Genomic DNA, 21,556 nt, shown 5'->3' with positions numbered 1-21,556 from the left:
TAAACATTATCCCTCCTCCCAGGACACCTCTGTTGAAAATTTCCTTATTCTGATAATATTGACTAAAACCGTAGCCTCCCACCCACCCAGGAATCAGGGATCCTAACCACAGAGATGGGTTTAATTGATGCCTCAAAGTTTATTTATTTTTAGTCCTCCATTCTTTTATCAAGGGATTGGTAAAACGAATGCTCTTTGCTCTAACCTAGATTGCTAATTCAAAGTAAATCAAGTATCCTGAACATGGTCCATTTTCTTGGCAAAAAGGGAGATGGTTAATAGAGCCTTGCGCAATAATTCATCCAAGAATTCCAAAAGAGTTAACAAGTTGACAATTAGTTTTGTGGAGAAAATGGGATGGGCACGGCAGAGAGAAAGAAAACCTGTACATGGCTCTCTTCTGTTGGAGGTTAAAAAAAAAATGAAGGGGGTCTTGCAAGAGATAAGGGGTGCAACACATTAATTTGAGCTTTAGGGTGCCAGTCAGGTTCCCAACAGTGGACCCATCAGTTTCCCAAGATTTAATGGATGTGGCATGAACTAATGTTTACCACTAATAGGAATCAAGTGGATCTGGGATTGAGTGGGCAGGGGGGCAGCTACTTAGCTCTGGCTTCAAACTTAAGGAAATGTCAAACGCACAGCGTCACGTGACGTGTTGCGATGTATCTCAACTTTTTTTGCATTGCTGGAACTGGGGTGGGCACAGCCTCTGCACAATGCAACCAGCCCACGGGCCTGGCTTAAACAGGAACATAGCAAGGTGCAAAACATCTTGGACAGAGAAGTTTGAGGATATTTGTAGGTTGGTATGTCTTTTCAGGCAAAATCTAGAAGCTGCCCCCAACAGTTGGTCAGTAACAGGTTCAAATATCCTACCTAGACTGCACTTAGTCCTCCCTTAATAGCCCTAGTTGGGACCAGAAACTCTGTCACCAAGTGAAGAGGTAATTAAATGAAACATCAGGTGATTGCCCCACTTACTGACAGCAGTCCCAGTTCCAGTTATTAAGCAATTCACCCACAGTTGTTAAGCAAGATGTCACGTGATTGTGACTTGGGATTCCTTCTGGCTTCGCCGTTGACTTGACTTGTCAGAAGCCAAATCAATGGGAAGGTCACAAATGGGGATCACATGACTGGGAGATGCTGCGACACTCATAAATGCATGACAGTTGCCAAGTGCCTGGAAGCTGCAGTGGTCTTAAGTGTGAGGACCGCTCATAAGTCACTTTTTTCAGCGCTGTCATAACTTTGAACAGTTGCTCAGTGAATGGTCACTAAGCGAGAACTACCGGTATAGATGACAGCTAAGGCTTAAGGATTCCTGTATCTCTTGGCTGCCATCCAGCAATCATTCAGATGTCTGCGGCCCAGATATAATACACCTAGTTATAGTGGAGAACAGCTGTTTGGAGGGTCTGCTCTGCTAATGGATTCAGCCTCTTCTGAAGAATGGCCAAGTTGATGTCCCAATAAACAGAAAAAGAGCCATGGTGGCACAGCGGTTAGAATGCCGTATTGCAGGCTGACTGCCCACTGCCAGGAGTTCAATCCTGACCAGCTCAAAGTTGACTAAGCCTCCCATCCTTCTGAGGTTGGTAAAATGAGGAGCCAGATTGCTGGGGGCAATATGCTGACTCTGTAAACCACTTAAGAGAGGGCTGTAAAGCACTATGAAGCGGTATATAAGTCTAAGTGCTATTGCTGTTGTTAAGCACTCCAGACAGGTGATTGGTGAGTGAAAAATCTGCAGGGTAAAATTCATAGTTCCAGCTTTTGGAGGGTTGTAGGCCTTGGTACCCAGCAGCTCTTTTTACCCCAAGGAGAAAAGGAAGAATACCTGTGGATAACTTAGTGGATCATCTGATTGTGCCAAAGAAATGCGCAACGAGGTTTTGAAAGTGTCATGGATTGCAACTGGCATAAGAGTGAAAAAACACACACTCCTTCAGAGCAACTAAGGTCACTGAGATTGAGATTAAGGTAACTTTATGGGAATTTGGCAGTAAGAAAAGATCTCCATGGCAGCAGTTAGGAGCAAGTGGGGCTACCATATCTGTTCTGCACAAATCCAGATAGCCAGTAGATGGCAGTAATGAGTTCAGAATCCGCTGTTCTCGCTGCTGCCATCTAATAATTATCTCACTTTTTGCTACAGATGCTGTAACCCTAAACTCTTAAGAGTGTGTATGTTTTTGTGTGTATGTGTCTGTGAGAGAGAAATATGAATATATATTCCTGCCCCCTCTGCTGGATAAGATAAGGAACTGTTTCACTCTTATATTTTAAACTGGGGGAAAAAATTGTGCTCCCAGCAGTCAGCGCTGGCCAGAAAATGGTGCAATCCTGGCATGCAGAGAGTAGTAAGAATTATGCAGCTCATTATTGGTGCCGTCCCAAGCAGAAATTCCAGCAAGGACAAAGGGGATAGTCAACGGAAATCTCATTTGATCAGCAGCAAACTCTTGTGCGTTCCACACGGAAGGGGAAAAACTCAGCTAGGACAATCTGGAGGAAGAAGCACATTTGAGGATGGATTTAAACAAAAAGTGAAGACCCGCCTGATGTTTGTATCAGGATGAGGGAGAAGGAATCTTACAACAGGAGAAAAGGAGTGAGCGGATTTTATTGAAAAGGAGATGTTACTGGCTGCTATCAAACCTGTCCTTCCCAGTTTTATATTTATTCTTTTTTTATACTCAGCCATACCCAGAATCCTCTGTCAGCACAAGCAATGACTAATGGAATGGAGAATAGATAGCAAAGGGTGACTGAGGGCCTCGTGACGTGATTCCTATAGGCTGAGATCAATTTTCCCCAGGTCAATGCTCGTTTGATCAGCAGGCCTTCTGCTATGATGCCTCTGGGGAGGTGGGAAAGGACGTGCAGATCGCTTGATTTCAGCTTTCTTGGCAGCAGTACCAAAATGATTGGCCATTATCTTCTTCTGAGATATTGTTTAATTTCTCAGTCTACCCTAGACTGAGTAATATTCCCTGTTGGTTCTCTTGCCCAAATACTAACCTAGTCCCCATCCTAGACAAGAGAAGCCACTTGCTGTCAACTGCTGGGTCAGAAGAGATAATATGACCAATAAAAGAGGATATTTGTAGCTCAGGGTTGAGTTGTGGGGTCCTCGGTGCTTTCTTGCAGATGTTTCATTACCCAACTAGGTAACCCCATCAGTGTTAGCAGGGAGACTATTATTGTCACAGTGAGGGATTACAATTCCAACAGGCTGGGGCTAGGGCAGACTAAGACAATAAGGACAATAGGGAAATAGGGAAATACATAAGGAACTTCCTTCCTTATGTATATAGTTATTATGCGCAGGGAATTCTTGCAAGGAGGAACATTCAACACCATATATTTTACTTTCAGAAATGGGGCACTTTGCCCCCAATATTAATACATATAGTTCTGACCTTGTTTGAATGCTGCAGAGCTTGGAACAGGGAATGTCAGTCTATAAGGTGTTCAGTGGGTTAGGACGCTGAGCTTGTCGATCAGATGGTCGGCAGTTTGGTGGGTCGAATCCCGAGTGCCGCGTAACAGAGTGAGCGCCTGTTACTCGTCCCAGCTTCTGCCAACCTAGCAGTTTGAAAGCACATAAAAATGCAAGTAGAAAAATAGGGACCACTACGGTGGGAAGGTAACAGCATTCCGTGCGCCTTTGGCGTCTAGTCATGCCGGCCACATGACAACAGAGATGTCCTCCGACAAGCGCTGGCTCTTCGGCTTTGAAACGGAGATGAGCACCGGCCCCTAGAGTTGGAAACGACTAGCACATATGTGCGGGGGAACCTTTACCTTTTACCTCAGAGTAGAAGAATAAGAATAGCATGAGAAGTGAAATTTGATTGGCAAGATGCATATAGTTCTGACCTTGTTTGAATGCTGCAGAACTTGGAACAGGGGATGTCAGTCTATAACAGACATGTCAAACACAAGGCCCGGGGGCCAGATCCGGCCCGCGAAGTGGTTTCATGTGGCCCGCGAAGCCATCCTGGAAACAGTGAGGGAACGGCCCCCACTGCCTTGGCCCTGGCCCAGAGACCCTCCTTCTGCCAGAGACCCCCAGATCTGTCCCACTCCTGCCCAGGCCCCCATAGGCACCCTTGATGCAAACAATGTAGAGCTGGCCACGCCCACCCAGTAGGCCATACGTACTCTAGCCACGCCCACTCAGTAGGCCACGCCCACCCTGGCCATACCCACCCGGCCCCTTGAGGGCAACCGCAATGCTGATGCGGCCCTCAGTGAAATTGAGTTTGACACCCCTGGTCTATAAGGTGTTCCTAATTATTTCGTATTGCAGGCAACAAATACCAAAGTGGAGCAGAGTTCATGGAGCAGAGTTATAAGTAGTCCTTGACTTATGAGCGCAATGGAGCCCAATATTTACGTTGCTAAGTGATAAATTTGTTAAGTGAGTTTTGCCCCATTTTATGACTTTCCTTGCCGCCTTTCTTAAGTGAATCACTGCAGCTGTTAAATTGGTAGCACTGTTGTGAAGTGAATCTGGTTTTCCCCATTGACTTTGTTTGTCAGAAGGTCACAAAAGGGGATCACACGAACCTGGGACACTGCAACCGTCATAAATATGAAACAGTTGTCAAAGCATCTGAATGTAAACCACATGACCATGGGGATGCTGCAGTGGTAGTAAGTGTGAAAAATGGTCATAAGTCACTTCTTTCAGTGTCGTCATAACTTTGAATGGTCACCAAATGAACTGAAATTAAGGACTACCTGTACTGGGAAATCTCTTCCTCCTCCTCCTCCTCCCCTTACTCAAAACTTTGTATAGCATTAAAAAAGTAACACTACCCTTGTTCCACACCCCAATATATAAAATAAGGTGATGGGCTGCTGAGATAGGGACAAAATCTAATATATATTTTGCCCCCATCTCAGCAGCATAACACTTCATTTTGCTTTGTGTGAGAGTTGTCTTTGACCGTGCTGGTTTAGAGGAGTTGCCCAATGTTTTGATCAGGGCCTACATAGACTGAGAAAATTGCTATAACCAGCTCCCTAACATTAGTAGCAAAGTCACATTCAGCTCTTGCTGACTGCACACCAGGACACATCCATGTCATTCTCTTGGCAATCGTACTATAGAAGTTAGTGATTCATCGTGTTCCTCTGGCTTCTGAGGCTACTCAGAAGCCTTGGGAATTTGGGGTGCTCTCTTGTCTGCCTTGATTAACTCGCCCTTGCCTCAAAGCTTCTTCAAACAGACAGTCCCGGTATCTTGATGAGGAAGGTGGTCGAATACAAAGCTTGAGGGAGCTCTTGCGTTGTTAATTGAAACACGAACATGGGTAGATACAGTTTGCCCTGCAGAGGTCAAAAACATTGCTCTTTGCCAGATGTCTTTCATGCAGCTGTTCAGAGGTGCAGGATCCAGGTCACCCCATTTGATTATAAAGGAACTAATGAAACGTCCAGCTGCCAGTAGTAAACGAGCAACAGCTGGAAATTGTGAATGATGTCACCTTACTGAAAATGCAAATCCACAAATAACGTAGCTTGAAGGGAATCATAGAAACACAGTATTTATCCCAATTTTGTGTCCTAGGAAACTCTGCATTTTGAGGAAAAAAAACATGTTTCAGGCAGAGTAATGAAGTCAAATTCAATATGGCAGTGAGTTGTTAGACTGAATAGAGTGGGATCCACTTATGGTTATATATAAACAAGAACGTGTATATAAAAATAGTTCCCAAAAGGCAGATAATCAGATGTTTGTGCTGTTCTACACTATGACACATTTACGTGTCCCTTTTCTGGAGCGGGGAAGCTGCTTTTGACTGCGCGTTGATTCCTGGCAACTGCCTGAACTAGTTTCTGCGGTTTTCTTGGTAAGGTTTTTCAGAAACGGTTCGTCATTGCCTCCTATCCAGGGCCAAGTGAGAGTGACTGGTCCAAGGTTACCCAGGTGGCTTCAGGCCTAAGACAGGACTAGAACTTGTGGCCTCTTAGTTCCTTGCCTGGTGCCTTAACGACTACAGCAAACTGGCTCTCTTCTGTGTCATTGCAAAGTTACATTAGTCCTGGCTTCCCCTGGCTTATGCTCTGCTAATGAAAGTAACCAAGACCTCAATAAGACTTAGGACATGTGGACATACACACACACACACACACACACACACACACGTATTTGTATGTGTTTGTTTGTTTCTGCCCTACCTTCATTAGTTTTACAACAATCCAAGGCAGCAAACATATCCTTCCTCCTATATTTCCAACAACAACCTTATGAGGTGGGTTGGGTTGAGAGTGACTGGCCCAAGGTCACCCAGCTAGCTTTCGTGGCTAAGGTAGAACTTGAACTCATTGTCTCCTGCTTTCTAGTCTGGTGTCTTTCACTATTGAACCACACTGGATGTCAGTTCCCCCCCCCACCCCGTGTGTGTGTGTGTGTGTGAGAGAGAGAGAGTAAGAGTGCATGCATATCTATATATCTTTATCTGTCTAAATCTTTCTATCTATCATATATATTCATATACACATATCTACCTACCTACCAACTACCTTTATCTATCAATCATTCTGCCATCCATCCATCTGTATCAAGGTATTGGTTACATTCCTTCTTATGCTGCAAAATCTGTATTTTTACTTGTGTGAGCTATTTTGAGCACAGACTTTAAAGATTAAACAGAATAATAAACACATTACAGGATGCTGTCTCCAAACCAACAAACTGAATGGATGGGAATCTATAAGTCAGCATGATGTTTCGGTGGTGTAGATCAGGGGTGTCAAACTGCCGGCCCGCGGGCCAGTTGCATCATGCAGAGGCTGGGTTCGCCCTCTGGCAATGTGAAAAAAGTCGCGATACGTTAAAGAGGTGTCACACGATGCAGTGAGTTTGACACCCCTGGTGTAGATGATATGACATGCAAAAAATTGTCATTTTCTCTTGTAGCATAATACACATGGAATGTGTATGCTAGGCATGTAAAATTGCAGTAAGGGCAGTGCTTCAAGTTACAATAGATTTTGGCTCACTCAACTGTGATGAGATATATTTAATATTGTGACCTTGTTCTATAACAAGATGGTATGTACACCCTCATTTATTATTGAAGCTCTTAAGATTGAACTTCAAATCTTCATAATATCCTTCTGAGTTCTGGTATCACGTTTTCTAGCCTTTTTCATCATCACACCCTTCTTATTGTAGTCATCAGTGTCATTTCTGAAACAGCTGAGATATGTTGCACAGTTTTTCCAGAATAAGCATTTTATTAACCCTGAGGTGAAAGTCAGTTGATTCGAGTTAAGTTTAAAAACATTTTGCCTCAGTTACTTCACTGTGACAGAACTTGACAGGGAGCCTTATGATTCATTTGGGGTTTTCCTTTCCTTGCAGAGAGAACAGATTCAATTTGCAAGGGAATAAAAAAGCATTCTGGTTGACCCTGAAAAAATTCTGAACTCCACTCTTTAAATGTGGAGAGGTTGATTTCAGAAAGACGTGTCAGATTTAAATAAGGAGGCTGCTAAACTTGTTCACAGGGATGTGTCAAAAAAACAGAATACAGAATAACAGAATTGGGAGGGATCTTGGAGGTCTTCTAGTCCAACCCGCTGCTCAAGCAGGAGACCCTATACCCATGGTGGCGAACCTATGGCACGCGTGCCACAGGTGGCACGCAGAGCCCTCTCTGTGGGCACGCGCGCCGTTGTCCCAATCCTATGCCTTTAGCTGGGTTTTATAAAATCTTTTCGCTTTAGGCCTCCACAGCCGTATGGGGGGAAAAAAAGGTTTAATCAATTTCAACTTCTTGTGGGGAGAAAAAAAGATTTCACAAAGATGGAATTTATTGATTGAACTTTTTAGTCCCACCCAGTCTGCTGTTGCCACAGCAGCCATGCCCACCCGATGGGCCACACCCACCCGGCACCCGACGATACATAAGTGGGTTTTGGGTTGCAGTTTGGGCACTTGGTCTCTAAAAGGTTCGCCATCACTTTCCTATCCCATTTCAGACAAGTGGCTGTCCAGTCTTTTCTTAAAAGCCTCCAGTGATGAAGCACCCACAACTTCCAAAGGGAAGCCATTCCACTGATTGATTGTTCTGTCAGGAGATGTCTTCCTAGTTCTAGATTGCTTCTCTCCTTCATTAGTTTCCATCCATTGCTGCTAGTTATTTACCAGTGAAGGAGAAGATTGCTGTGTATGCTCTTAAGCTGTCTCATTTGTGGGATCCATCTGATCTAAGCCTTAATGTGAAATAATCCTGAGCACAAGTCTGGTGATGGATTCAAAATTTAATTTTTCCCCCCTTTCCTTTTTTTTCTCTTGCTCCCTTTCTCCTGGCAGAGACCATCCGCACAGCCACCCCGTTTCCCATGGTCAGCCTCTTCCTCGTCTTCACAGCCTTTGTCATTAGCAATATTGGACATATCCGCCCACAAAGAACCATCCTGGCTTTCGTTTCAGGCATCTTCTTCATCCTTTCTGGTAAGAATTCAGAAGCTGGGGCTGTCCTACTAAAGGAGATTGATCTGCAAGCTCTGGGCTGGCTGTAACAACGGGGACAGTTCTGGGTTGAAGACCGAGGGTGGGGATTTGTAATGTGAAGAGAGGAAGATCTAGTGCTGTCTCTTCCAGCCTTGGGATCTTTAAGAAGTGTGGACTTCAACTCCCAGCATGGCTGGCTGGAGAATTCTGGGAATTGAAGTCCACACATCTTAAAAGAATCATAGGACTGGAAGGGACCTTGGAGGTCTTCTAGTAGTCCATGTCTCTGCCCAAGGTAGGAGACTTTATATCATCCTGGACAAAGGGTTGTCTAACATTTTCTTGAAAACCTCCATGTGTTGGAGCAACCACAATTTCCAGAGGCAAGCTGTTCTATTGACAGTTGTTCTCCCTATCAGGAAATTTCTCCTTAGTTCCAGATTGGATCTCCTTCTGAAGAGTTTTCAGCCATCTTAAAAGTTCCCAAGATTGAGAAACCCTGATCTATTGCAGGGGTCTCCAACTTTGGGAACTGTTAAGACTTATGGACTTCCAACTCCCAGAATTCCTCAGTCAGCATGTCACAAACATTAAAGGTGTCAAGTCTGGAGACCCCTGATCTAGTGAAACCGGGTTTAGAAGGGGTGACATCAAGGAGGTTTTTAGGCCCGGGGTACTTGCGAGACCACCTGCTGCCAATGTCAACCTCCCATCGCCCGGTTCGCTCCCACAGAGTCGGCCTCCTCAGGGTGCTGTTGGCCAGGCAATGCCGGCTGGTGACCCCCAGGGGAAGAGCCTTCTCTGTGGGCACGCCGACCCTCTGGAATGATTTGTCCCCGGAGCTGCGGATGGCCCCTGACCTTCGATCCTTCCGCCACGACCTGAAGACATGGTTGTTCCAACAAGCGGGCCTGGACTGATCATGGTTTTTTAAATTTGGTTTTTATTGGCTTAAGTTGTCCTTTATTTCTTTATTTATTGTTTAATTCTTTTTTAATCTTTGTATTCTATGTTTTTAAATTTTTTATTGTTGTGAGCTGCCCTGAGTCCTTAGGGAGAAGGGCGGCATATACATTTAATAAATAAATAAACAAACAAACAAACAGCACAAAGCAAAACGATTACGATCAATAAGGCTGTCAGGTCCAAGACAGATACAGAGGTCAATAACTTACATTTTAAATAAAAAAATGGGGTGGTAAAAGAGAGGACAGAGACTTTAAATTCTGTCCTAAAGCTACCCTAAATGTTTGGATCTGAACAGAAAAAAATAGTATGCTAATTAAGTAAATGAATGAATGGACGTTGATGGATGGTATCCAGATTTGCCTTTTAATTAATGGAAAAGGATTAGGAAATGCTTTCCTCTGTACCCTTCCCATGTGCTTTTAAAATTCGCTCCAAAGCCCCACAGGAGTGGGGAGTATAGGGTCTGCAAAACAGGATAGAAAATCTGAAAATCATGCCCTTTGTCATATTAACTGAGGCTTCTAGGAGTTCAAAAGACTCTACAAGCAGTCCTCATTTAATGACTGCCCTGTGTAGTGACTGTTCAAAGTCATGACAGCACTGGAAAAGTAACGTCATGCTTGCAATGGTCACAGCATCCCTGTGATCACATGACTGAGATTTGGGTGCTTAGCAGCCAGTGGGTTTACCACCCATCGCAGTGTCCTGCAGTCACATGATCGCCATTTATGTAGTTCACAGCTGGTTCCCGATAGGCAAGGTCAGTGGCGAACCTGGCAGTAAAATAACAAGTTGTGGTCATGTGATGTCTCACTCAACAACCCTGGTGAAAGTGAGGTTATAAGCTCACTGCAGTCACAAAATGTCTTGCTGAACATTCATGCTGCTTAGCGATGGAAGTGCAGATCCCACTGCGGATCGTTCAGGGAGAACTACCAGTATTTGTGGAAATGCAAGATTTTAGGACTAAAAGCCTCTGGTGTGTGTTGTGTGTTTGGTAGTAGGAAATTTGCTTTTTTTTCATGGTCATCACCCAACAGTTCCTTGTTCCTTCTGTTTCTTTTGGAGATATAAATCTGAGTTGCGGCACTGCTGTGGGTGAAGACTTTGGCTCAGGGGCTTAGGCATTTTTTCAGAACTTGCCCCACTGGGTTGGTAGAGATGGTAGAAGAAAAGGTTCTTTACTCACCGAGTATCCTGTCTTAAAAACCTGGATAAACCTGCACTGCTGACAACTGATCAGTGCAAGGGAAGAGTACCCAATCCATCTTTTGCTTGCTTAGTCTCTGCTGCTTCACAGCCCAGCAAACCCCTCCCAACTGTCAGCTCTTGGTCCAGGCCAGGGGTAGGCAACCTTTGCTCTTTTATGACTCGTGGACTTCAACTCCCAGAATTCCTGAGCCAGCCATGCTGAGGGGAAAGGGAGAGGTTTCCAGGCTGAGCCATGCTGGCTCTGGAATTCTGGGAGTTGAAGTCCACGAGTCATAAAAGAGCCAAGGTTGCCTACTCCTGGTCCAGGCTGACGCTGAATATGAGTTTAGTGCTTGTCTAAAAGAGCACTAAACCTGTGTTCAGAAGCACTCTGAACAATCATTGTCGGGCACAGGGGTGGGATAGGGATGTTCAATTCCTCTCTGCCACCTAGAGACCATTTGTTGTTCAAGCTGGTCTAAGTCTCCAGAGGGCATCCTACAGAGGGGATAGAGACCCCACTAACAGGAGAGGGCTTTCCCACCATTCCAAGCAGAGTTTCCTAGATGACAGTGCCTGGAGCCCCAGATGTTGGAATTAGCCCAGCACCAATTGGCCAATTCAGGTGGGCACCAGTTCACCCCTTCTCATTTCCTCCACTGCCTGGTTGTATTGATTCCTCATACAATTTTGCTGGAATTGCAGTCATCATGAGGAGGAAATGGAGAGAGAAAAGAAAATGGTTACCATTTTCTTTTAGGGTAGTTAGAACTGCAGAAAAAAACCCATTACAACCAGCTTGACTTCCATAGAAGGCCTGTGTATTGCATGGGTGAGAAGGAGGCCTGAGAAGATGTCTGCGGATCCCCTCACATCCTGGACATGAAGTGTTTCAACTCATCCCCTCAGGATGGTGCTATAGGCCGCATTGCATGCTAAAACAACTTGACACAGGGACAGGTTTTTTTCGCTCGTGGCATCACTCCGCTGAACACCTAATCCTCACAGTATTTTTTTTATGTCTAAGTATATTTACTCAGGTTATATGGCTGTAGTTTGAGTATTATCCTTCTCATCTTCTCCACTACCCATTATTGGTATCATATTATGATTATTATTATTCTATCGCCACGGTAGCAAACCTATGGCATGCGTGCCACAGGTGGCACGCAGAGCCCTCTCTGTGGGCACGCGCGCCATCGCCCCAGTCCTAGGCCTCGAGCTGGGTTTTATAAAACCTTTTCGCTTTAGTCCTCCGCCTCCGTGTGCAAAAAAAAAAAGATTCAATCAATGAATTTCAACTTCTCGCGGGAAAAAAAAAGATCTCGCAAAGTTGAAATTGATTAATTGAATTTTTTAGTCCCACCCAGTCTGCCGTTACCACCGCAACCACACCCACCCAATGGGCCACACCCACTCAGTGGGCCACATCCACCCGGCACCCGACGATACATAAGTGGGTTTTGGGTTGCAGTTTGGGCACTCGGTCTCTAAAAGGTTCGCCATCACTGTTCTATTGCTTTGCATGTACAGTGAGAGCTTCTGCACTAAAGACAAAACGCTTTTTGTGTCTGAACATACTTAGCCAAATAAAGTATTCTATTCTTTTCATACGTCTAGGCAACATCTATGTTAGAAGCAAGAGGGAGGGGCAGAAGAAGCAGAATAAGCAGTATTGCCTCCAGATGTCTACAGAAATTCTCAATCATCCAGGTCACGGTTGTCCCACACGTGCTTTTTTCCAAAAGGCAACTGGACTTTCTTGTTTCTTTTGTTTGAAAACATTCGCTTCTCATCCAAGAAGCTTCTTCGGTTCTAACTCACTTCAGTTAGTACTGAAGAAGCCTCTTGGATGAGAAGCAAAATGTTTTCAAACGCATAATAATAATAATAAAAAACACCAAGAAAATCCAGTTGCCTTTTAGAAAAAGCACCTGTGAGATATTGCCTCTAGAGTTAGTTTATTTATTTATTTATTTATTTATTTGATTTATATACCGTCCTTCTCCCGAAGGACTCAGGGCGGTGTACAGGGCAATAGAATAAGAATACAGGATACAAGATTTAAAGTTAAATGATTGTGCCCAATGTAGTAGGTTAGTTAAAATAATGTTAAAACCCCAAACCCATCAGACCAGGCCGGCTTGTTCGAATAGATAAGTTTTTAGATCCCGCCGGAAGGAGCGAAGGTCGGGGGCCATCCGGAGTTCAGCCGGTAAGCGGTTCCAAAGGATTGGAGCACCCACCGAGAATGCTCTCCCCCTGGGGGTCACCAGCCGACATTCTCTGACCGGTGGCACCCTGAGGAGGCCCTCTCTGTGGGAACGTACAGGACGGAGGGAAGTTGACGCCGGCAGTAGGTGCTCCCGTAGGTAATCCGGACCCATGCCATGTAGGGCTTTGTATGTCATTACTAGCACCTTGAATTTCACCCGGAAGGCAACTGGAAGCCAATGCAGCTCACGGAGCAGAGGTGTAATAGTTGGGACCCCAAGACAACAGGACCTAAACTGAAGAAAGTCAGGAAAGAAGCAGCACGTCCAAATTGCACATTTCTTCTTCTTCTTTATTATTTTTATTTTTATTTTTATTTTTATTTTTATTTTTATTATTATTTTTATTATTATTATTTTTATTATTATTATTATTATTGTTTTTATTTTTATTATTATTTTTATTATTATTATTATTATTATTATTATTATTATTATTATTATTATTATTATTATTATTATTATTATTATCTGCAGCTGCAAATTGCGCTTCTCTGGTGCAAGAGTACCAAGGGATGCTGAAGATCGGTAGTTGCAAGACATGGCCAGGAGTTATTTTGATGTTAAGTCTACAACGTGGTGTTGGCATTGAAGAGAAAGTGGTAGAAATCCGTAAAACTGTTCCACAAATCTGTACAGCGGTATGCTGTCCTGCCCTGCCCTGGAACCACACCTGTATATGTCAGTGTTTCTATGCTACATGCTGTCTAGCTTGGAGCTGTGAAAGAGACAAGAAACGCCCTTGACTTTCAGTGGCTCGTTGGGTAGTTTTTGAGAATAGCATCCAACCTATACTTTGGGAACACCATTGTGATCCAGAGCAAAGGTTGTCCTCATTGAGAGGAAGCTAACAGTGGGGATGGGATGGGGGGGGGAGCATTATCTGCCCAGGAGCAATCTCCCCACAAAGCTAAACATGAAAGACCTTTAGTTGGCTAAGGAACAGTTTTGCAGAGATTGGACCACAATTCAACCCCAAATGAAGCTTCTACAAGCCACCATCCTGGAAGTTGGTAGAAGTGAGATAACTTCCCTTTTGCCTTGTGTTTCTTCTCCCAGTCCCAACCTTTGTCTTCTCTGCTCTTCTTCAGGGCTGTCCCTGGTGGTGGGCCTGGTCCTGTACATCTCCAGCATCAATGACGAAGTGATGAACCGTCCCAGTGGCTCGGAGCAGTATTTCCAGTATCGCTATGGATGGTCCTTCGCATTTGCTGCCTCTTCTTTCTTGCTCAAAGAGGTACAGAAGAGAATCCCAAAACCCCTCAATTCCAGTAGGCACCACTCATTGTTCGGTGCCCTTCATAATCTTACTGCTGAGTCAAAAATGCGATTAGTTTGGTTTGGGCTTAGTGGGTTGTGTGGACACAATGAACTATGTGTTAGGTCACTTGCCGTTGTGAGTTACAGTATTTTCTAAAGCCCATCACCACCACTTTAGCTTGTCCGCACTGTTGTTCTATCGGTACACTTCTTACAAGAGAGCAAAAGGTTTCGGCTGTCGAAGTGTGATTTTAAAAATCATGGCTCACTGCAATGTGTGAATCCGGTGTGCCACCGATAGCATTTTCCAAGCTTAGGGTTGGAGCAGAAGGAATTGCTTGCCTCCTTTACCAGCTGGCTGGAAAAGCCTCGTGTGGTGTAGCTGCCAGCAATCTCCACATTAAAACAGCAACAAGAAGGATTTCTGAACAGCATTTCAGAATCTGATCCATGGACTGTGAGATATGAACCACAGTGTCTTAAGTCACTCTCTCCCACCTCACTCACTTTGAGGCTAACGATAGATCCCCAAGCAAGTCTTCGTTTGCATCACACCACTGCATTGTTGTTCCTCTTCTGACTTGTAGAGCCCAACATACAAACTATGTTGCCACCCTGGTTTATTTCAGGCAAATTTGAGGCTTCCTGGACCCGACAGTGCGTGGTTCGGGATGGGATGCAAGACTTCCTGTCTACTGGGCCTGCCATCCTCAGCTTTTTGTTGTGGTTGTTTTCATTGTTGTTGTTGTTGTTGTTATTCTGGCCATTCCTTCAAACAGAAATGGTAGCTATGAAGATACCTCGACTTATGACCAGTTGCTTAGTGACCATGTGAAGTTACAACGCACCATCCCTGGTTCTGAAGTTCCAACAACCACTTTCCCTGCAGTCATGTGACCACATTTACAGTCATTTGCAGCGTCCCATGGTCACCTGACCACGTTTTATGATGTTTTTGCCAAAAATCCGACATTTACTTCTGGTTTTTCAATGAAACTACTAGCACATAGGAGCCATAGGTTTGCTTAATGACTTTAACAATCACCACAAAAAAAGATTGCAAAATTGGGTTGGTCACACGGATGGCCTGTTTTTAAGACTGTCATGACTTAAAGCCATGATGGGCAGGCTCCATTGTGGTCATAATTCAAGGACTACCTGTATGCACAGCTATTTTACATAGCTACTGGGGCATCTTTAAATATTCTTTCCCCCCCCCCCCCACATCTCACAGAAACAGAAAATCCTGGTCTCTTGCAAGCACGTATATCTTTATTTTTAGTTGCTGACTTTTTTTTTCCAATTCTACTTAATTATTTAAAATATTTTTTAAAAAATATTTTAATTTCTGTCATTCCCATTTCTTTCTGTCCCTCCTTTGGCATCCTTCCCTCAATGATTCTCTTTCACCATTTCCTTGATGTTAGGCTAACTCATGTCCCACAGCAAGTTGCCCTGCAGCGAGTCGGCCACGGCAAGTTAGCCAAGGTGAGTTGACTGCAGCCAGTTGGCCGCGTCAAATTGTCATAGACCTCACACAAATAGAGCTTTGTGCGTGAGTGAAGCTCCCTCTGTGCGAGTGGCGGGCGCTCACGTGCGAAGCTGCATTCCCACAGGATGGACCTTTGTGTGTGAGCGGAAAAGTCCTCCACTTGCATGAGTGGAGCTTCACATGCCTGTGCGCACTTGCTTGCCGCTCACACGAGTGCGGCTTCACCTGCGTGCGTTTGCCCATTTCTCGTGTGGCCCAGTTTTGAAGAGGCCGCGGCCCAGTAGTATCCCCTTTTACGACCGTCATGACTTACAAACATGATGGGCCAACTCCATTGCAGTCCCAAACTGAGGACCACTTGTAATCCTCTACAAAGACAGAAGATCCAAGAACCAGGGCCTGGTTGACATCCGTTTGTTTGTTTTGTTGCACTAATCTTGCAAGAATCCATTCTGTTTCTCCCGTAGAACAACTGGCAGTAATGCTGATTGCTTGGAATACCTTTTTTTTTCATTTCAAAGGGGTTGGAAACGTCAGTTTGTCTTCACAAGGACACACAAGGCTGGCTCCAGGCTTAAAGGAGTCTTCTGCATGGCACCCTCTGCTGTAATCTCTCTTTTTAATGCCACTTTATGTGTTCCAGAGGCTGTGTAGGACAAGTTGTGTTCATCAAAGCAGAATCGTATTCTGATCATTTTCCTCTTTGGGCAAACAATGTCCTTATATTGTCATGGTTAGCTGTACCCATCTTAACAGTAGTTTCCCTCTTGTTCCAAAATGATCCAGCAACAGTACCCTAAAGGTATACAAGACAAGCCATGACCCATTGGGTTATCTCTTCAAAGTATTTCCTTACCTAAATAAAGAAACAGAATGACCACAAGAACAACCTCTGACTTCCTGCCGGCTTCCCCAATTGAGGGAAGGGGAGCTAGAGAGCATTGGAAATAATGATCACACAATTTCTTTTTCCTACTCTCTCTTTCCTTTCCCCCTTTTTTTCTCTCTGCACTTTTTAATTTTTAATATTTTTTATTTATTTTGCAGTTGCATAATCTAATCTTTAATGAAATTATTGGGGGAGAAAAAAAAGGAAATCACAGTCACATGACCACAACTAACCACAGCGATGCTGTGGCAGCTTTAACTTTGTGAATATATCTAGACAAAGACAATAACAGACGGGACCTTGGAGTTGTTAGAAGGGACCTTGGAGGTCTTCTAGTCCAGGGGTCCACAACTTCCGATACGTGGACCCGTACTGGGGCACAGCATGCCAGCAACTGGTCCGCACACACAAGAAAAGCCCCATCCGCAGGATGCAGACAGCACACAAAACCACATCCCCTCTGATCTGCAGACAAACCTCTCTCCACGGAACTGGTCCCTGGTGCCCAAAAGGTTGGGGACCTCTGTTCTAGTCCAACCACCTGCTCAGGCAGGAGACCCTACACCATTTCAGACAAATGGTTGTCCAATCTCTTCTTAAACACGTACAGTGTTGGAGCATCCACAACTTTTGGAGGCAGGTTGTTCCACTGATTATTTGTTCTAACGATCAGGAAATTTCTCCTTATTTCTAGGTTGCTTCTCTTCTTGATTAGTTTCCATCCCTTGCTGCTTGTCCTGCCTTCAGGCGCTTTGCAGAATAGCTTGACTCCCTCTTCTTTGTGGCAGCCCCCGAGATATCGGAACACAGCTATCGTCACACACACACCCTGGTCCTTCTCTTCATTAAACTAGACATACCCAATTCCTGCAACCGTTCTTTATAGGTGATTCAGTTAACAACTGTGACAAAAAAGGTCATGAAATCAGGTGTGACTCACTTAACAGAAACCTTGTTTAGCAATGGAAATTCTGGTCCCAACTGTGGTTGTTAAGTCAAGGATTATCTATGCAAAGAAGGTTGTACACACAAATGCCGCGATATCCCCATAGAGTGTAAGGTTTGCAATAGCGGCGAATATCTGTAGCTCAGGTTTAGGATGAGGCTGAAGGTTCGTTCTCCCAGCTTGTGGGTTGGTTTCCAAACATTTTGTTACCAGGCTAGGTAGCATCTTCAGCAGAGTTTAGGGGAAGTCAGTGTCAGTGCTCCTCTGTTTGTAAGGGCTTTGTGTGGTTAGTGGGTCTTGTGATGGGTCAGGTGTGGATGGGTCAAGTGAGGGAGTTGTGATGGGTCTTGTGATGGGTCAGGTGTGGATGGGTCAAGTGAGGGAGTTGTGATGGGTCTTGTGATGGGTCAGGTGTGGATGGGTCAAGTGAGGGAGTTGTGATGGGTCTTGTGATGGGTCAAGTGAGAGTGTGTGAAGTGAGGGTCTTGTGATGGGGTCAGGTGTGGGGGTGTCAAATGAGGGTCTTGTGGTGGGTCAAGTGAGAGTGTGTCAGGTGAGGGTCTTGTGATGAGTCTTGTGATGAGTCAGGTGTGGGGGTGTCATGAGGGTCCTGTAATGGTCTTGTGATGAGTTAGGTGTGGGGGTGTCAAGTGAGGGTCTTCTGATGAGGGTCAGATGTTTGGTTTTATTCCCCTTGTCTGCTGGGTGGTTGCAGCAGGTTTTGGTCACTTCACATGACCCTGGGACACTGTGACCGTCATAAATATGAATCAGTTGCCAAGCATCTGAATGTAAATCACAATACCCTGGAGGTGCTGCAACATTCCAGCTGATCAGTGCTTCTTCTGGGTTCAGGAGATGTGCCGGGATCAGTACCGAGCTCCAGCTGGAGCCTGGCACTGATCCTGGGGCTTCCACTGAGCCCTGACAGCCCTGTCGCTCCAGCCATCTCTCGCTCAGGCTTGTGCGGTGCTGCCACTGGTTCAGCTCATTCCCCTCCCCTGCTACCACTTTTCTAGGATGGTCGCGTACCACCTGCCAGGTGCCAATGTACCACAGGTGGTACCTGTACCACTGGTTGAAAAGCCCTTCTGTAATGGTCTTGTGATGAGTCAGGTGTGGGGGTGTCAAATGAGGGTCTTGTGATGGGGTCAGGTGTGGGGGTGTCAAAAGAAGGACGTGATGGGTCTTGTGATGGGTCAAGTGAGGGTCTTGTGATGAGTCTTGTGATGGGTCAGGTGTGGGTGTGTCAAGTGAGGGTCTTGTGATGAGTCAGGTGTGGGAATGTCATGAGGGTCCTATAATGGTCTTGTGATGAGTCAGGTGTGAGGCTGTCAGGAGGGTCTTGTAATGGTGTCAGGTGTGGGGGTGTCAAATGAGGGACTTGTGATGGGTCAAGTGAGAGTGTGTCAAGTGAGGGTCTTGTGATGAGTCTTGTGATGGGTCAGGTGTGGGGGTGTCAAGTGAGGGTCTTGTAATGAGACAGGTGTGGGCGAGTCATGAGGGTCCTGTAATGGTCTTGTGATGAGTCAGGTGTGGGGGTGTCAAGTGAGGGTCTTGTGATGGGGTCAGGTGTGCGTGTGTCAAATGAGGGCCTTGTGATGGGTCTTGTGATGGGTCTTGTGATGGGGAGGTTACATCAGGTGAAGGCCATTGGGAAGTGAAGTACTGGTGGGGGGCTTATGTGGGTTGGTTGGGAGTCGGTGCTGTCTCTGGCTGGCTTTGTGCTTGATTTGGATTCTGAGAGGTTTGTAGGCTGGTTGTAGGTTGATGTGTCTGTTGATGGAATGGCTGGTGGAGCGCCAGGCTTCAATGAACTCAGTGACACTGACATCCCCTGAACTCTGCTGAAGATGTTACCTAGCCTGGTAGGGAAACTTTCAGAAACCAATCTACAAGCTCAGAGAATGAACTTTCGCCCTCAGAATGTAAAGTTCACAACTACAGTGAAAACTATTTTTCATTGTGTTTTGTTCTCCATAATAGCTTTCCCATCTGGAAGGTGTCCTATTCAGAGTTCCTAATATTGGCGATCCCTATCTGGTAATGTGACTTGGATGATGGCTGATCATCGGTCTCTATCCTAATCTCAATCCTTTCTTCTGTCACTGCTCTGCAGGGCGCCGGTGTGATGTCTGTCTACCTCTTCACCAAACGTTACGCCGAAGAGGAAATGTACCGCCCGCACCCGGCCTTCTACCGTCCACGCCTGAGCGACTGTTCTGACTACTCGGGTCAGTTCTTGCACCCTGAAGTGTGGCACCGTGGACGCAGTCCCTCTGACATCTCCAGCGATGTTTCCATCCAGATGACTCAGAACTACCCACCAGCCATCAAGTATCCCGAACACATGCACATATCAACATCACCTTGCTAGACCTGCCATAGAACATGGTGGAGAAGGAGCCTGGCCTTTGCTTGTAGACTACGTTCTCCAGTCTCTCCAGCCCTACTAATGGGGACCTCTTTCCTTCTTTGAAGACCTTCTACCACTTCCTTTGCTATAAATACCATCTCTGTCTCTCTCTCTCTCTCTCTGTCTCTCTCTCTCTCTCTTTTTCCCTTTTTTCCCATTTCCTCCTTCTCCAGCTAGTGGAAGTCTTCCAAGCCACCTATGGAATTGCTGATGCTCATGTTGGAAAACTGTTTTCAGTTCTGGCTTCTTCCAGGAAGCTCCACCATCCAACGGAAAGTTCTTCCTCACCCTTTCCTACCTTCCTGATCCTCCACAGACCAGTGGGAGAAGCGGCACGAAGGAACCTGTTTTCCACTTCTGGGGATGTGGCCTCAAATGGTTTCTCCTTTCACTCAGATAGTTGGAATCGCTACCAAGAAACAGCTCACCAAGCATGCTTCCCTCAACGTTCTCCCCAAAGATTTGACAAAAATTGGGTTGCGAAACCATCTTTGCTTTTTTCGGATCTCGAGAGGAAGAACTACCAACTGCTGTTTTTTTAAATCAATTCCTGATTGGAGAGGTTCAATGTCCCCTTTTCAAACAGCACACAATGGCTTTACTGTTACTGGCACCGTATTTAGTTTTCTGACAGGAAATGGCATCTTATTTTATTTTCCTCCATATCCAAAAAGCCCAATTTCTCCAGCTTTATGCACCTGCAAACAGTAATCTTTCCACATGTTAATAAGAAATGACAGGTCATATATATAGTTTTTTCCCCACTGCAAGTAGTCCTCAACTTATGACTGCAACCGAGACCAGAATTTCCTTGCTAAGCAAGTGGTTGTTAAGTGACTCAGCCCGATTTTATGACCTTTTTTTGCCATGGTTGTTAAATGAATCACTGCAGTTGTTTTGCGACTCACACATTCCTTAAGTGACTTGGTCTTTCCCTATGAACTTTGCTTCTAGGAAGCTGGCTGGGAAGGTCACAAAATGGTGGTCACATGACACACACACACACACACACCCCTGGGATGCTACAATGGTGGAAAAATGATGCCGGTTGCCAGGCACCCTAATTTTGATCATGTGACCATGCTGCAAAAGTTGTAAGGACTGGCTGTAAGTCACTTTTTCCAGTGCTTGTTGTAACTTCAAACAGTGGCTAAACGAAGGGTTGCAAGTCGAGGATTAACTGTATTCTGGAATGAAACAAGCTCTGAGATTGTTGCTAGACGGATCTAGCTCTTGAAAAAAAAACAGTTTCCCTAAGTTTTCCCCCAATACTTTTTCATCTACAAATGAATTGTAGTAGGAAGCTACATACCCCCACCTCTGTAATTTTCTGTATCCTAAATTCAGTTCTTGCTCCTTCGTTCTCATCTTCTAGATGGGGGCGTCCAACCTTGGCAACTTTAAGACCTGTGGACTTCAACGCCCAGAATTCTGGGCCTCGAAGTCCATACATTTTAAAGTTGCAAAGGTTGGACATCCCTGTCTAGATTCTAACCATCAGTGACTAGGCCACTTTTTTTTATACAGTCACAACTGACCCATTTCGGCAAGTTTTTGATATTGCTTCCAAGCCTGTTCCTGAAACCTTTGAAATAATAGGGCATCATCCTGGCAGGCTAACAGATGGATCCTATCAGG

The 21,556-nt window shown here is 45.1% G+C and overlaps 1 protein-coding gene across 1 annotated transcript in view; it reads left to right on the top strand.

Annotated features, from left to right (window-relative positions):
- Positions 1 to 20,414, top strand: part of CACNG7 (calcium voltage-gated channel auxiliary subunit gamma 7) — a gene marked incomplete at its 5' end in the record, with an annotated part of 32,576 nt that extends 12,162 nt beyond the window's left edge. Inside the window, 3 exons of the mRNA XM_083378007.1 lie at positions 8,342 to 8,482; positions 14,007 to 14,152; positions 19,622 to 20,414. Of these exons, the coding sequence (XP_083234133.1) occupies positions 8,342 to 8,482; positions 14,007 to 14,152; positions 19,622 to 19,879 (545 nt within the window). The 3' untranslated portion in view covers positions 19,880 to 20,414. The remainder of the gene's footprint in view (positions 1 to 8,341; positions 8,483 to 14,006; positions 14,153 to 19,621) is intronic.
- Positions 20,415 to 21,556: the final 1,142 nt, after the last annotated feature.

Source organism: Vipera ursinii, assembly GCF_947247035.1.
Source record: "Vipera ursinii genome assembly, chromosome: Z".
NCBI classification, from domain to species: Eukaryota; Metazoa; Chordata; class Lepidosauria; order Squamata; family Viperidae; genus Vipera; species Vipera ursinii.
Note: the sequence above shows the minus strand (reverse complement) of the source record. Positions and strands in the feature narration are given on the sequence as shown.